At 34.0% G+C, this 18,153-nt stretch overlaps 1 protein-coding gene across 2 annotated transcripts; it reads right to left on the reverse strand.

The window, feature by feature from the left end:
- Nucleotides 1–1,676: 1,676 nt before the first annotated feature.
- Nucleotides 1,677–16,431, reverse strand: LOC111045820 (UDP-glycosyltransferase UGT5). Of its 2 annotated transcripts, XM_039436372.1 has the most exons (8): nt 16,003–16,431; nt 12,897–13,076; nt 11,192–11,382; nt 7,602–8,064; nt 7,437–7,445; nt 4,735–4,954; nt 3,077–3,296; nt 1,677–1,958 (listed from the first exon to the last, which is right to left on the reverse strand). In XM_039436372.1, exons 1-8 carry the CDS (start codon nt 16,003–16,005, stop codon nt 1,685–1,687), a joined length of 1,560 nt encoding a protein of 519 aa, XP_039292306.1. In that variant the 5' UTR covers nt 16,006–16,431; the 3' UTR covers nt 1,677–1,684. The 2 variants fall into 2 exon arrangements, with proteins under 2 accessions (XP_039292306.1, XP_039292305.1); XM_039436371.1 differs by lacking the exon at nt 7,437–7,445 and having other exon boundaries at nt 4,735–4,963.
- Between the last annotated feature and the right edge of the window lie 1,722 nt (nt 16,432–18,153).

Raw genomic sequence — 18,153 nt, forward strand, 5'->3', positions numbered from 1 at the left:
AGTCGGGGGTCCAGACTAAACGGATATGGCGAGCGAAGCGAGCCTTACGGCTAGTAATATAATATTCCCAGGAATATCTCTGATTAAAGTAGCAGTGCCCAATCAATTTTTCCGCGATAAATGCATTTCAATCTTCAACTTGGTGCCAACCTAACAAAGTCAACTCAACTTAATGCCAACCTGACAAAATTATTAATTTAGTTACCAGTTAACAACTGTTTCGAAGAGGTACTCTCTCTAGATTATAGTTCTATAGTTACATATGGTATGGACATTTTTCAATTATAAATTAAGAGAATAAGAAGAACATACATGCTGAAAGACGAACTTCAAACCCTTAAAAACCACCCTTAGAGTTAAAATATTGCCAAAAGATTTCTTAGTGCGCCTCTAAAGGGCCAACTGAACATACCTACCAAATTTGAACGTTTTTGGTCCGGTAGATTTTTAGTTCTGTGAGTGAGTGAATGAGTGAGTGAGTCAGTCAGTCAGTCAGTCAGTCAGTGAGTGCCATTTCGCTTTTATATATATAGACTAGCCGTCAGGCTCGCTTCGCTCGCCATATCCGTCTAGCCAGGGGGCTCCGCCCCCTGGACCCCTGACTGGATCGTCCAAGAATGAGATCAGCAGGCTCGCTTCGCTCGCCTGCATTTTCCATTCGAGCATTTTTATCATATGTTAGAACAATCCAGTCGGGGGTCCAGACAAAACGTCTGGCTAAACGAATATGGCCAGCGAAGCGAGCCTGACGGCTAGTAATAATATATTCCCAGGATTGAAGTAGCAGTGTCCAATCAATTTTTCCGCGATAAATGCATTTAAATCTTTAACTTGGTGCCAACCTAAAAAAGTCAACTCAACTTAATGCCAACCTGACAAAATTATTAATTTAGTTGCCAGTTAACAACTGTTTCGAAGAGGTACTCTATCTAGATTATAGTTCTATAGTAACATATGATATGGACATTTCAATTATAATTAAGAGGTTGGGAGAAGAAGAATATACATGCTAAAAGACGAACTTTAAACTCTTAAAAACAACCCTTAGAGTTAAAATATTGCCAAAAGATTTCTTAGTGCGCCTCTAAAGGGCCAACTGAACATACCTACCAAATTTGAACGTTTTTGGTCCGGTAGATTTTTAGTTATGCGAGTGAGTGAGTGAGTGAGTGAGTGAGTCAGTCAGTCAGTGAGTGAGTGCCATTTCGCTTTTATATAATAGAGATAAGAAGATATAGGTTAGATTATGTTTATCAAGTTCCGTTTAATCTGATGATGAAACGATGACCCTCTATACAGATGATGTTTATACAGATGATGTTTGATGATAACGATCTGATGAACCTCTATACAAATTATGTTTGTCAAGTTCCGTTTAATCTGGTTGAATTCAAAAGGACAGCAAAAATCGATGTGTCTGTAACTGGCTTAGTTGGTCTTAGTGAACATGAAGGAATAAAATTTGATTTGATTTGAAATTATGATCAGCTGTCCCTAGCATGATCAAAATTATTTTACAGGACAAAATTATGTCGCCCGTCTCGAGGTAAGACCAGCCACTAACGTTTCCACAGGTTCTCATCTTTAAATGGTGTTGATATTGTATGCAAGTAATATAAGAAAATTTCGGGCGAAACAAAACGTTAGAGGCTTGCCACCTTACAAATAAAAACTCATTTGTTTGTTAATGTGTCTTTAATTTAGCACCGGTGAAATTCCTGACAACAATTTTGAGAGCATAGATGGCCACTGTGATAGCAGCTAGGATGACTGCCAGGATGAACGCGATGACATCGAGGCTGTAGTACTGGTACCAGGTGAGATCAAAGCAGGCTGGCCTGAGGTGTGGCGCTCCCTGGTGACGAATCACGTACTCTATCCACCAGACGGCCGTCTCGACGGCTGGCATCGGTTTGTCGTTGGTAATCTTTGACAGCGTCATCATGTTCGCTTTGTAGCTGCAACAAAGGAGAAAAGTAGCATTAGAAGAAGAATAAGAAGAAGAAGAAGAAGAAGAAGAAGAAGAAGAAGAAGAAGAAGAAGAAGAAGAAGAAGAAGAAGAAGAAGAAGAAGAAGAAGAAGAAGAAGAAGAAGAAGAAGAAGATGAAGAAGAAGTCCCATGGTATAGGGCTTTCAATTTTCAATTTTCACTGTTAACTCAATCCAGAAGGTACCTAAAAGGTGAAGGTAAAAATCAAAAGGTGAATGTAGTTAGAAATGTAAATTAGAAAGTTAAATTTGAAGGTAAGAATTAAAAGGAAAATTTATGTGGAGAGAAACATAATGTTTAAAAAATTAGATTTAGATGCGAAAATAATACGGTGGTGTTTGACAATTTCCAACACCAAATAAAAGCACAATGAATGCTATATTTTGTACTTGTAGGTAGGAGGAGGTGGTCTGGACAAGGAAGAGGAGAAGAAATGGAGAATGAGAAGAAAAGGAGTAGGAGAAGATGAGAATGAGAGAGAATGAGGTGGAGGAGGACGAGGAAGAAGAGAAGATGAGGCGATGGAAATGATGGAGGCTATGAGATTATGGGGAAGAAGAACGAGAAGAAGAAGAACAACAAGAAAAGTAAGAAGAATAATGAGAAAATGAAGAACTCCGAAACAGAAATTGTTAAAACATTATACTGGACACTGGAGAATAAGGTTAATTTATTTTCTAGTTCTAGTTGATACGGTAACTTATTTTTAATTCTAATTTTCCATAAATGGTTTTTACAGTTTGAGCAAAATTCACCATTCATTATTCTTTCAAATCGAGAGTGTTAATAACCGATAATTATTATGAATTATACTGTATGTCCCGGTTGCGCAATATTTCTGTTAGATTTCAACCGATTGAATCACAAGAACCAATCAGAGATGCTTTTTGTCATGATTGGCTCTTTTGTTATTTAATCACGGTTAAAATGTAACGCGCTCTTGTGCAACCGGGCCGATAAATTGGAGAATCTTGATTGAATCTACAACTGAAGAAGAATAATGCAATAGTATATTATTTCAACCGTCAACGGTATCTTATCTTTATGCTGAAATGAAATCAACTTGATTGAAATATGAATAGAAACCTTTTATTTGTAAGGAGCTCCTTCAAATTGTCGTAGACAATGTCGTAAGCAATGTCGTAGAACTCCATGACTCGCCCCGCCCCCGCTTGCACCAGTTTGCCGCCGTTCCAGTCCTGGTCGCCGAACATGGGGATTCCGAGGATGGGCACGCCGTATGTCGTCGCTTCCTGGAAACTCTGCAAACCCACTTGGCTGATGAACAGTCGCGTCTTCGGATGAGCTGGGAAATCGAACGCGCAAATCAATAATATTTTTAAATTTTCACTATATCAAATCAAATCATAATCAATATAAACAGGAATGTTGTGGGATTTCTTTATATTAAGGTGAAATGCAAGGGATGTTGTCAGGTCCTCATAATTGACCATTATTTGGAACTGTCAACATGTCTTTCATTCCACTTATGGAGAGATGAAATTAAATGTGAAATGTTTTATTGTAAGAAATAAAAAAATACAACATCTTAGAAAAAAAACAATACAAATTTGACAACATGGGAAAATACTATTGCAAGATAAAATGTGTTGCTAATTGAGTATTTGCATCTGGAAGTACTAGACCTGTTTGAGATGGTAATTTTATAAAAATTGATTACAAAACTAGCGCTAAAAAGTAGTTACTGAGGCCGCCAGTCGCATATGGAGTGACACATATTACATAACAGAATCGATGATTTATAAATTTTAGCCTCGAAGTATATTGTACAATATTATGATATACAAGTTTATTAGGCTACATGAGAATTCTAAACAAGGTATCTATTCCCACATTCCTTTACAAATCTCTTGACATCTCTTAAAAATCATTATCCAAATTATTCAAATTCCACAATATCTCTGTTCATAGTGTAAATTTTATTATTACTGTAAGTCTAGTACAACAAAAGTCCTCACTATAGTAAAGAGTAAAGTAGAAAACCTATTTGACTATTCTTAATAAATTAGAATTTGATAAATGCGTCGGTAATAGCATAGACTGAATAAACAATTCTGGGGCTTGAATTTGTGGTAATAGTTGTAGCCCCTGGCTTTCCCCTACATTATGTGACTGATCACTAAATTTATTGTGTTGATGGTGAGGAATCCAACACAATAGTGAGAGGGGTGCGTCCATTCTTCTACCCCTGGTTTTGATTGTTACACCATTATCAATCTCTATGCTCTGTACAAAATTACTTCTTACTTGGGATAGACATGCGCAGCAGAGAAGGCATACACCGGCAGAGATACAACTGCGGCTATGTTGTCGTTTTGAACCGGCCAGCGTTCTCTCTAACTTCCAGTGAGTATTGAGCGTTCATGATACACATACGGATGTTTCCTCTCTGGAAGCTCTCAGTCAACTGAATCTAATTGACAAATTGGCAACTGCGCTTCTTCCTATGACTGTAATTCCATCACTGTAATTGGCTGAACTCCCTCCATTTCTCTGCACCGCAAATTCCTCCAAGTCTGAAGTAATTGTGTACGGAGTATAGTAAACCATGGATATCTCAAATCAAATTATTTGATCACTTTGAACATTTGAATCAAACATCAAATTATTTATTCTTTAAAATAATAATAATATATCTACAACATCACCTTCTCAACAAGACAGGAACTTAATGAATCATTTTCCTTCTCTATCAATTTTTTTTAAGATATACGGTATCTCACCAAGAATAGATTGTTGCGGCAGCCATTTTTTGACCAGCACATTGTCGGGCTGCCCGGGAAGTTTTTCGTCGCTCTCCCATTTCCAGAGCACCCTGAATGTGGGGAATTGCGAGAATGCCTTAATAAATGCGGCCCTCTTCTCAGCCGGCACCGAAGTGCCCTTCATGTTACTGCCCAGGCTGAAGTAGATGACTCCATCCTCAGACTCGTCCATCCATTTTTGCAAGTCCTGCACAAATAAAACATCAGATTTCATGTATGAGCATGTATTTCAACCGGTTAAATGTGAAGGATTTTGCTGAGGATTATGAGAATAGTATTTGGATGTAATCGATTGATGTATTCCCGATAGTTTTCAAATTTTTTTCATTACTGGTGTCACAGCATGGAAGGTAGAAGACCTCCTGGTAGACCAAGGTTGAGGTGAATGGATGCAGTTGCCGGAGATGCAAAAGTTGTTGGGGTCAAGAATTGGAGGCTACTCTGCCATGGATAGAGTAGAATGGAGGCAAATGTTAGAGGAGGCCAAGATCCGCTTTGGATTGTCGAGCCAATGATGATGATGATGATGATGGTTTCATGGCAAAACGGTAATGAAATTGACATACTAATTTTCTGTGACACCATTGAAGAATATGTGATAGAGATTATTGGCCATTATAGTATATTATATTATTAATAATAGCCTATCTTAGTTTTGTATCTTTAATAGATTTTTCTAATTTTCAAGCACCAGATGTTTTCATATGGGGAAAATGACATACTTATTTTCTGTGACACCATTGAAGAACATGTGTTAGAGTGATATAATATGATAGAATATGTGATATCTGATTTCCCCTCCAACATCACGATGAATTAAAGGCTCCTTAAGGATTTCTGTAGCTGTACAAATTGGTTTTTCATATTTATTAAGTCATTCCACATTCAATTACAGTATTCCAACAGTTTATTAACTGCGATTCCTAATAATTTTTCCATCTTTCATCTAACTGAGTGAGAGAGAGTGCCTGGTGGGCTAAAAGGTAACCGAGAGGTACTGGGTTCGATTCCCGGTCCGAGACAGTTTTTTGGACAGTTTGATTTAACCAATCTCCTTCTACTATTTATTTCTTCGATCAATACCGTAATTGCAGTCGCAGAAGGCCTTACTTCTATTTATATAACTTTTATTTTTCATTGGATAATCAAATTTTGATTATTATAATATTCCAGCAGTTTTTCAACTGCAATTTCTAATAATTCTTCCATCAAAATTATAGCATTGTTATTAATGACTAGCAGGAAATCCGTGCTCCGCTAGGGTCCATTTTAAAAAAATGACAAACTAAAAACATGAATGAGATCTTGAAGAATTGAAATAGGCCTATAACCATCCTCGCTTAATTAGGAATCTATATGCAAAATTTCTCAAGTTAATCAGTCCAGTAGTTCAGACGTGATGATGCGTCAAACATAATTTCCTATTTGTACGTGTATAAGCTAGTTCTTTACTTTATTATAGTATAGATTATATTATAATTCTAATAATTGACCGAGCGAAGTGAGGCCTAAGATTCAAGTCGACGGTTTGGCATTTCTCTTAATGTTTAAATGTTTGAATGTTTAAATGTTTGAATGTTTAAATGTTTATATATTGCGCATTTACGGCGAAACGCGGTAATAGATTTTCATGAAATTTGACAGGTTTGTTCCTTTTTTAATTGCGCGTCGACGTATATACAAGGTTTTTGGAAATTTTGCATTTCAAGGATAATATAAAAGAAAAATCTAGTGGCGCACTCACACAACTTTCCTTGCCGTTATGAAAATTGATCACCTGACGATAGTGTTCACGCGCATCTCAGGTCTACTTATAAACAAAGGTCTGAGCCAGCTGGTGACAGGACAATAACGCTGGAGACATACGAGGTCTGCTATCTCTTCATAGTGAATCATTTAATAGAATCAACAGTTGCCAACAGTTTGCAATTGGATAATCACATTTTCTCGAATTTCGAGCTTATTTTCAATTTTAGGTGGAAATTTTACTGAACATTAATTGTAGAGATTTTCATGCTCAATCTTTTCCACTCGAGATTTTTTGTTTAAATTGTATCTGAAGCCTGATAATTGGGAACCTAAAATCAAACTTTGCATAGATAGGGCGGAGCTACTGAAATTTTTACAGATATGGGATTTGTGGCAGTTGATAGAGCTTATCAATGACTATTTTAGTTATGAATTTAATCAAAATCATTGGAGCCGTTTCCGAGAAAATCGCGAAAAACCCTGTTTTTGACAACATTTTCTCCATTTTATCCGCCATCTTGAATCGCATTTGATCGAAATTGTTCGTGTCGGATCCTTATATTGTAAGGAGCTTACGTTCCAAATTTCAAGTCATTCCGTTAATTGGGAGATGAGATATCGTGTACACAGACGCACATACACTCATACACACACACACACACACACACACACACACACACACACACACACACACACACACACACACACACCCAAAAACCACTTTATTGGACTCAGGGGACCTTGAAACGTATAGAAATTTAGAAATTGGGGTACCTTAATTTTTTTTCGGAAAGCAATACTTTCCTTACCTATGGTAATAGGGCAAGGAAAGTAAAATCAGACTATAGAATTATTCATCATAAATCAGCTGACAAGTGATTACACAGATGTGTGGAGAAGCCAGTCTATTGCTGTATTTCCTTCCATAAGGTCTATAGTTTCAATCAGGTACTTGTGGATGAGAATACTGCGTGAGGTCTACTGTTCATAGAACTACTAGTAATTATTATATTTTCACAAATATTTTCAACTTTGTATTAATATTTTCCATTAAATAGATTGTAATCTTGACTCACTTGAGGTAGAGGTGGAGGCTTCTCGATGTGCGCCGGACCAATGTAGATAGTGTTCGGATGAACGGGCTTCGGATAAGAAGTGGCCAGGTCACCACTGATCAGCATCAGACTGATGTTCCGTTCCAGTTCGTAGGCAGTGTGCTTCACATCTCCGAAATACCTCTTCAAGAAAACCTCCTGCAGAGGCTCAATATAGCGGATTCTCTGGTAATGGAAGTAGACGTTTAATGCGAAGTTTGTCATACGCTGGAAGAACGTCATGCGATGCTCGTAAGGCAGAACTACTGAGGGGATATAGGACGGAATTTCTGGGTTTCCAACGTATAGATCGTTGATTGTGAAGGGGTGCAAGGTCATAAGGCCTACGATTGGAGGGTTGCCCACCAGTTCGCTCAACCCTAGAAGACTAGAGTAGCTAAGACTCTCGTACAGGATCAGGTCAAACGTTGTACCATTCACTTCTCTGAAAAAAAATATTATGAATTAATTTTAATAATTTGATTGTAGCCTATGGTAAGAAACGTTGTGGTATTTCTCCATAAATTGCAAGAATAAGACGTTGAAACCTGCCATGAGACCCGGTTCTGTAATTTAAATTTATTTTGAACAAATATTTATTTAGTCATGTACAGTTATTACAGTTATATGAGGAGGCACAACAGGCTTATGCTTGAAACTGTTCCTTTTCAAATTTATACTACAGTCTGAATCAAAATCTAGGTTGAGCTACTATTAATCTTTGAATAACAAACAAACTCTTCAAAAAAGCAAACAAATTTTCAATCCAAAAAGAATATTATAAATTACTACATATAATGGTATTGCCTACATCAACGTCGTATTCTTTCTATTATGAATTAGTTCATGAAACTCATTTTTCATATGAGTGCTGCTAAAATTATTGAATCCTTAAACGATGACGTGTTCAAATGATAGAGTGGGCATTACTGCCCAAACTTCGCCACGTCATCGAGTAAAAAAGTGATTCTTCAATGTTGTTTTCCATCACAGACTGCTTATTATTAAATCACTTTTTGCTTTTAGAAAAAACGACTAGCAGTCAGATATTTTACAATAAATTAATTAATCACTCACTGTGACAACGAGATCTTTCGGCAGTTCCGCCATCTTCTTGGTTGTCAACCGAAAGATCTCGCTGTCCAGTGAGTGATTAATTTATTTATTGTAAAATATCTGACTGCTAGTCGTTTTTTCTAAAAGTAAAAAAGTGATTCTATTCTGAACATTATCTAGTACTTTTTTATTCTATCGAATCACAAATAATATAGTTTCAACTCTTCAGAGCCATTTTCAAGTTGAAATAGAAAGTGTAACGTGTTTTCTATTTAGACTTGGAAATGGCTCTAATGAGTTGAAACTAGTTGTGATATGATACGTGGCGAAGTTTGGACAGTAATGTCCACTCTATCAGTTGACCACGTCGTCTATTGTTTCAATTATTTTCATCAGCCCTGGAAAGAAAAATGAATATCATAAACTAATTAATATTAACTGACTTTAAAAAAAAGTGTTTTTTATTCGAAATTGAAAATGGCTTTGTTGAGATGGAACTACAATAGTTGTGATTTGATGAAATGAAAAGGGTAGTTGATAATGTTTATTGTTTTTCATTAGTTTATGAGTATGTTGTTTGAATTACTAGAGCTAAATCTTTAGATCATTAAATCAATGAGCATGAATCAAAATCTATCTAACAGTACTGTAATCAACCTTATTCCATCTATAGAATCCAATTTCAACTTGATTTTTTCTTAATTCTTCATTACGTGCTGCTAGTTAATAAATCAATTTCAATACTTTTTTGACGACGTAGCTGGCTAATTGGAATCTATTAGCAGTAAAATAACAGTTTAATTATTGAAATTCAGAATGGATATTGCTAAATTTCCCATAGCTTATTAAGAAAAGTTTTAAAAAGTTTTCAATACTAGGAAAGTTTTGACATTGAATTCTCAATCTTCGAGGTCAGCTTTGAATTTCAAGCTATGCGGTTGAAGTTCAATAAATAGCTTTAATTTTTAACTGAATTGAAAATTTACTTGAGTGATAAAAATGTCAATGTGAATTACATCTATTCCTACGTTTCAATTAAATAATGTTATTTAGCAGCTATAATGGTAGCTAAGATTTTCTACTAATCATATGTACTGATCGACTTGATTTTTACTTTCCTTGCCCTACTACCATAGGTAAGGAAAGTATTGCTTTCAAAAAAAATTAAGGTATCCTAATTTCAAGTTTTCTATACGTTTCAAGGTCCCCTGAGTCCAAAAACATGATTTTCGGGTGTTGGTCTGTGTGTGTGTGTGGTGTGTGTGTGTGTGTGTGTGTGGTGTGTGTGTGTGTGTGTGGTGTGTGTGTGTGTGTGTGTGTGTGTGTGTGTGTGGTGTGTGTGTGTGTGTGGTGTGTGTGTGTGTGTGTGTGTGTGTGGTGTGTGTGTGTGTGGTGTGTGTGTGTGTGTGTGTGGTGTGTGTGTGTGTGTGTGTGGTGTGTGTGTGTGTGTATGTGTGTATGTCTATGAACACGATAACTCCATTCCTAATCAACCGATTGACTTGAAATTTTAAACTCAAGATACCATGAGGATCTGACAATAAGAAATTCAATAAAATTGGCGGAAAAAATGGCGGATAATTACTAGAAAACCATGTTTTTCACGGTTTTCTCGAAAACGGCTCTAACGATTTTCTTCAAATTCATACCATGGATAGCTATTTATAAGCCCTATCAACTGACATGAGTCTCATTTCTGAGAAAGTTGCAGGAGCTCCGTAATATTCTTGTGAAAAATGGCGGATAATCACTAAAAAACCATGTTATTCATGGTTTTCTTGAAAACGGCTCTAACGATTTTCTTTAAATTCATACCATGGATAGCTATTTATAAGCCCTATCAACTGACATGAGTCTCCTTTCTGGGAAACTAATGGGGGGTCCACCCCATCCTTGAGAAATGGAAAACCTCCTTCTCGTGCATGAGGTAGGTAGGTAGAGCAGTTCATAAAAAGAACACATAGTCGAGATATTTCATCTGTGGAACAGCTGTTTTGACGACTTTAAAAAAATGACGACTAAAAAAAATCATCGAATTTCACAATTTACACAAAGGAAAAAGTACTCTGAAAACAATAATTATTTATACACATATACAAAAGTCTGATCGTAGTTTCAAATATGAGCAAGGAAAGTTGTGTGAGTGTACCACACCAGATTTTTCTTGATAACAATAAAATTTATGGTTTTATGGAATGTTTTGTGGAAAATATTTTCAATTTCCTTCAAATAGGGAACTATAAATAGATATGATGGATATATGTTTTTCAGTGATTGAAAATTGAAATTGAAAATATTGAATTCTGGTTGATTGTCCCGAGAAATTGGAATTCCCTGATAATATTACAATAATTATTGACAAACAATTGAATTACCATAGCACAATATATATTATAAAAAGTGAGATTCATTTTCAACTGTCAGTAGTCCTCATAAATAACATCGATGTTTCCCCATTCAACCAATGCTGACAGTTTAAAGTGATTCTTGTCGCCATAAATTTTGTGTGGACTTACTTAATCAAGTCTTGTATTTGATGAGAGTCAAGTACTTTCTGGCAGAAAAAATCTACAAAATTCTTAAAGTCTGATACAATCTTGAATGGACTTATCCGTTCTTGAAGCGATAGACCGTGCGCTTTCTTCAGTGCGTCCCATTCCTTGTACATGAATCCAAGATCAATATCTCTGTAGTTCTTCAATGGTGTCTGAAACATTGAAACAATCAATACCAATTTATAATATTCAGCTTTATTGTGTTACGAGATTGATATTTTTAGAATGTGCAAAATTTGGAGATCTAAATCATTCCCGTTTTTCCGGTATGCAATCCACAAGTTGACATGTTTTGATGCGAACAAACGAACAAGCACAACCCTACTCTCTCTTATTGTATAGATGTTTTGAAAACACTATTTTTATACCACAGTTATCAACTATGTTTTGAACTGGCAACTCCATTATTCATCCCAATTTCATGTCAAATAGAATAAAATTATCATTATATTAAAATCCCAATTAAATGCTGTGAATAACCCCGAAGACTTTAGCTACTGCAAATATTGACAACAGGGTAAACAGCTAGATAGAAATGGATATATTTGCAATAGTGAAAGTCTTCGGGGCTATTTACAGCATTTAATTGGTATTTTCGTTTAGTAATAATATTATTAAACTGTAGTTTAATAACTGTAATTTGAACAAATGCAATTTCCCATTTATTCCCGTTTGTAAAAAAAATAGTTGAAACATCTCTATTAATTTTGCATAACTCAAAATAAACATTGACACACAAGAATTATGACTGGAGATCTCTTCATAATAAAATATTTTCTACCTTCAGTTTGTAAAGCTTCAAATGATATTTACAATTTTACCAAATAAATTTTTGGAGAAAGACAAAATTGGATGTTTCTAACGCTATCAACACTCTTTTGATTGAACCACTCAAACCAATCACTAAGGTACCTAGGTTTAAAAATTAAAATTAATTTTCAAATAATTCAATCATTGGGCTAATTGTGAAATAAGATTGAATTGATTAATACAATTCTTCCTAGTCTTCTCAATTTTATTGAATGAAATAGATTACTTATAAATAATAAACAGTAAAGGGCCAAAATGTTGAAAAATCGTATGAAACTTTAACTAGACTAATATTCCATTATCATCCTAGATCGTTCCTAATTGTATTTTCCTCTTTCTGTCTTTTTTTACTTACTTGCAGGAATGAATGTAGTTGGAATGCTTACTATATTCAATTTATTAATTGTTATGCTTATTGTTCTAATTATGTTATATGTAAAATTATTTTTGTAAACTATATGACGATTTTCAATGTATTTTGTAATAATCAATGACATTTATCAATAATAAATGAACAAATAATAATCATTCGTCCTATTTTCCACGCATAAGTCTGGGGCTCATGTGGGCATCATCCTCGGCCAAGAAAAAATATCTTGGTTTTTCCATCAAGGAAAACCTAAACTGTTGACTTTTTGTGTAGTTGAGAAGTTGATATTGTGGTAATTATTGGTATTTAGTTTTACTAGATATTTAGATTATTATTCATTCATACATTCAACATGATGATATTAGTCTTTTTCATTTAACTTAACTGTTGACATAACAGTTATTGTTACTCGTCCAGCATTTCAATGAAAATACATTGGAAAAAATCCAGGAACTTAACACATTCTTCCAATGTTTTGTGTCTCACCTTATTGGGATTCGTGTTGATGACTGTAAGATTGTGTCCCCTGGCCGCTAGAGCTCTACTGACGGCCAGTAATGGCTGCTGGTGACTAAAAGATGCCGTTGGAAAGATACCCAGAATATTCGCGCCATTGCAGATGTTCAGTGTAGAAGCGGCCAATAAAAATGCACTGACTGGAGAGACCTACATGTGTGAAGGAACATCGTGGTATATCAGAGATTATAGTGAATTGATGAGAAAGTAAGGTAAATTGTTTAAATAAATCAATAGACGATAGTGACAATTATTTATTACTGAAAAACATATTAAAGAATCAGAACTACAATATATTTTACAAGCATTCTCCTTTTTCATTGTCGTTTTTCTTTAGGGCTACTTTTAATATAAATAAAACATAAATCTCAGTTCCCTTTTAAATTATTTTATCACAACATGTTTCGGACATTAATGCCATTTACAAGGAACATGTTGTGATAAAATAATTTAAAAGGGAACTGAGACTTGAGTTTTATTCCCTTTTTCATGTCTATATTAACTGGACTATAATATTGTAGTTGGTTAATACTATACAGAAATGTTATACTTTATACACTTGAATCAATAGATAGTGACAATCTGGCAATGATTAAAAATCTATGTCGGTCAATACCAAAAATGTTGTAGGCTTTAATACCTAAGCAATATGCTAGTACATAACAGCCTACATTTTTGGACTGTGTGATATTCAAATTGGAATAGGAATAGTATTGGGCTTGAGTGAAACTGAAACTGAGACTGTTGATTCTTTCCTCAAGTGATTGTATTTATTGTAATAATTAACTACCGTAATGATATTCCAGTAAGACAAATAAAACGCTCCAAATACTACCGTATCCAAGTTACCGGTAGCCTATATTAAAAAAAACATACTGTATGCATGCTCGTAATCTAAATTATAAGGTGTTGCCCATTAAAAAAGAAACTTGAATTAAGATAGCGAGACGTATAGAAATCTTGCAAGAAGATGCTACCTGAGAGAAATTATCTGAACCAAGCACTAAATAGGTTACAATTCAGAAACAATTTGGTTGTAAGGTGATTTTATTTCATATTGCTCAATTTTTCATTTTTAAGATTAAAGCCTACCATAAATCAGCGTGGAAATGTTCCTACTATGCTGAGGTTCACTTTATTCTGTCAGTATTCCTCATAAGTAACATTAAAGCTTCCCATTTAAGTGATGCTGACAGTTTGAGGTGAATCTCTCAATAGATTTCATAATACTAGGTCACTTGATAGGTTGATACACGTGTAGCAACTATTAAAACTATGAATTATTAAGTAAGAGTTCCAAATCAACACACTTGAAGAAATTAAAAGTGTAATATAAATATAATTATGGAGGAATTCATGTAATTTTTTATTTCTTTATTCTACAATTAAAAGAATTTTACTACATACAGGATCATATGAATTCAACAATTAATAAGATTGAAGAAAAGTGGACAAGAGATTTATGGAATAGAGCTGAAAATGCACATTATCACTCAATCTGTGCTGAGCTCAGACTGGAAAATAATCAAATGAATAAAAGCTACATGAATGATAAGAATAAGAGACGGTTCATTAGTAATATATTATTCAGAGCAAGAGGCTCCTTATTGCCATTAAATTTCAGACCGGGTAGAGAGGGGGCTAATATAATATGTTCTTTGTGCAATAGTGGGGAAAGGGAAGATATTTATCATTTTATAAGCCGCTGTAAGGTATTGGGAGAGCAAAGGAAAAATTGGTTACAGCACCAAGTACTAGGAGACATAGTAGTGCGGAGATATCTTAACGGGGAGGACTGGGTGCAGTTGGAGGGGTATTTAAGATCAGCGGGAACATATAGAAATTTCCTTATTAATGAATTCAATTTTTGAACTGTGAAATAGTTAGTATCCTTAACCTAGGCTTCTCTGTAATATATTGTTTTTGTTATTGTTGTTTACCTGAATCTTATCTTGTTTTGTAAATGAGAATAAACTTTGTTTTTCAATTATAGTTCAATAATAGCTTATAACTATTCTTGTATAGAGTACCGGAATCAATGACTGAAATTTATCAAACGTTTTATCTTGATTAGTTAAGGAAAACTATTATCTTTATCTACCAACTCTGGCTGACGGCTTCGGCCATGCCTAATAAATTTGTGTCAACCATAGAATGTATAATACTGCATGTTACTTCATTGGATAAAATGTAAAGTGTTTATTATTCGATGTAATTGTGTATTGAGAACAATAAAAATAAATTCTTTCTATTCTATTCTATTCTATGAATTCAACAAATTGATTCCATGCTTCATGCTTAAATATCGGGGCACTATTTATTTATTGACAAACAGAACACAATTCTTCAAAATGATTGGGGAAGGACTAACAGGCCCAGCCCAAAACTGTTTCTCCCCTGAATTTTTAATTTATACACTATAAATGGTCCAAAAATTAGATTATGTTTCATCCACTTGAATTCAGGTCCAATTTTCAGTCAAAATATTTGAAAACAGAAAAGTTCTAATTTAGATTGTTTACAAACCAAATTGAATAACAAAATAGCACTCACTAATCACTTGAAACTGTAAAATAATTATTAACTTTGAATATTATGATATACAGTACTCTAATTTAGAATGATAAACCATGTCATGTCAACAAATCAGATTATTTTGATGGAGTTTATTAAAGTTTATAGATAATATTTCTCGCGAGATACGGTAAGCTGATTGCTGATTGATTACACAGCTGATCTCCCACACAGGCACACGCATCTTCTGTTATCGACAGACGACGAAATTATCATCTGTTCTTCCAAGGATGAATTATCCTTTTAATGTCTTTCAGCGAGTTTTTCCAGAGATGAGACTTAGTGCAATCGAATTTTTATATCATAAACCTACTATGTTCCAAATTTCGTGAAAATCGTTAGAGCCGTTTTCGAGATCCGTTGAACATAAATAACCAGATATAAAAATATATACAGAAATTGCTCGCTTGATATAATAGGATAGATAAAATTACTATTCGTTAATGATAAATGTCAGAAAGTTGATATAGTATTGAGTTTACGTCAAATTGTGAAAACTTACCATTTTTATCACCAAAAGTTTCAAAATTAGACTGATTCATAAATTATTTCTCAACAGTTAAAATTCATTAATGTAGTTGAAGTCTTCTAATTAATTAGTTGGAGGTTGTAATGTCAAAACAATTAAGATTAAATTTCTTAGGCCTATAATAATGAACACACTGAATCTGAGAATCCCCTATCCACAGACAACCTTTCAGCGTGAACGCTGGATTGATACTGAGCGCTTCTGATAAGCGACAAACAGTGGTGTCAAGATAGAGAACTTAGTCGAGCTGCTCCGTCACTCAGCACTCTATTTGTCTAATCTAACGTGTCTAACCTTCAGAGAGTGGCCCTAAAGACAACTCAAACTATAATTTTGAGTGAGACAAATGACCTTCCTGATCTAATATTGTGCCCCCTAATATCTAAGTCTGTGAGCATCCACAATTTTCTCACACGCATACAAGCACACACGTCAAAAATTGGACAGAGTTTTCAAGGTCGATTTAAAATTAGAAGTACCTTGTCAATCTCGGGCAAATTAGAGCCTTTTCAACAGCTATTACACAATACTTCTATAATGAGTGGTTCGTGTTGAGTTGAAGTAATTGAGGATAATTTTAGCGCAACTGTTATTAACGTTAAATGTTCACTAAGATGGCAAAATTCATCAATGAAAGATAACTAACTATTCATTCACCAAACTATCATTTGATATTTTTATTACTGTATGTCTAGCAGGATATTCTTTTTCAAACAGCTCGTAGATATTAATGATGGTCAGTGCGTGCTCTTATAAGAGCGGTAGATTGAGTTTATAAAGTATATGTATAGTACCGATGTTTGCGTGTACTTTGAAGAGATTAAATACCTGCTTCTTTTCTAAGTTAAAATTAATTTGAAATGCTAGACTACAGGAATTATCATGGTATAATTAGAAGTAATTTTCCAAGAACTGCAGTTGAAAGCATAACAGCTTTTATTAGTTTTGAAACCTCTATTGGAATACCTATATTTATTTTCCTATTGTTCTTTAAATTCAAAGCATTCTATTGTCATAAGGTTTTCTATAACACAAGTAAGTTAATTGTAATATATTACATCAACAAGGCTCTTCATGTTTGTAAGCCGCTCTTCATTTATTTAAAATAAATAAAGCATATTTCCTCTATCAAAATGAATGGAATTTGATTGATATTGCTTCATGGATTCAATTGCAATACAGTACTGTACATATTGCTGATGATACGTTAGAAGTGTGTCTTTAAAAGGATTGAACAAAGAGGAGAATAATATTGACTGTTTTAAGTAGGCCTATTCACACTCATGAGTGTAAGTTTGTATATCTAAACTAGACTGCCATAATTTCTACAAGAAGCCAGTTTACATGCTGATCATTGCATCATAGAGAAGTTGTGAAGCAAAACATGATCTGTATCAATTTTTTAAGCACTCTGACAATTTTGTGATGTAAGATGTAATTATCTTTCTTCTCATTTCGTTATAATTTATTGTTCCAATCTAAAGCAAATCAAGCACAATTTTAAGTTAGTTTTTGTATACAAATATTCAGATCAGTATTGTTTTTTATGTAAAAATTTAATTTATCAAACTATGATATTTCATCTAAAATTGTTGATGAAAAACTATTGTGTAATTTAAATTGAGTGGTTGAGTTGATATATTACCGGTACCATATTAAATATCACTAAACTTCAGTGGTTATTCAGTAATAATCAGCAATCTTACAAAAAGTACATAAATCGTTTACATTTTTTTTGCTTTTTTTAACAAAAAAATTGAGTTTTCAACAAATTGTATTTATTAGGTACTGTAGAGCTCTATCCACTCGCTATTCTCATACGAGTTCTCTTTTTCTTGTAATATTCATCTGCCTTAACACCATTCTTTTTTATTCAAGTTTCTAAACTTGCATCATAATAATAGGATATTTTATTCATAAATTTAAATATCCAATATTAATAAATAAATATAAATAGTACCCTTTTTCAAAACTTCTATATAATATTATACCGTAAATACTATTATAAAACACATCTATACATAGTTTCGGCTTTTCAGCCAATTTCAAGAATTTTCAAAAATTAACTCTGAATGATGAATTCATAATTTTAATATTAAATAAATAATAAGAAAATTATCTCAT

This window comes from Nilaparvata lugens, chromosome 10, assembly GCF_014356525.2.
Source record: "Nilaparvata lugens isolate BPH chromosome 10, ASM1435652v1, whole genome shotgun sequence".
In the NCBI taxonomy this organism is placed as follows: Eukaryota; Metazoa; Arthropoda; class Insecta; order Hemiptera; family Delphacidae; genus Nilaparvata; species Nilaparvata lugens.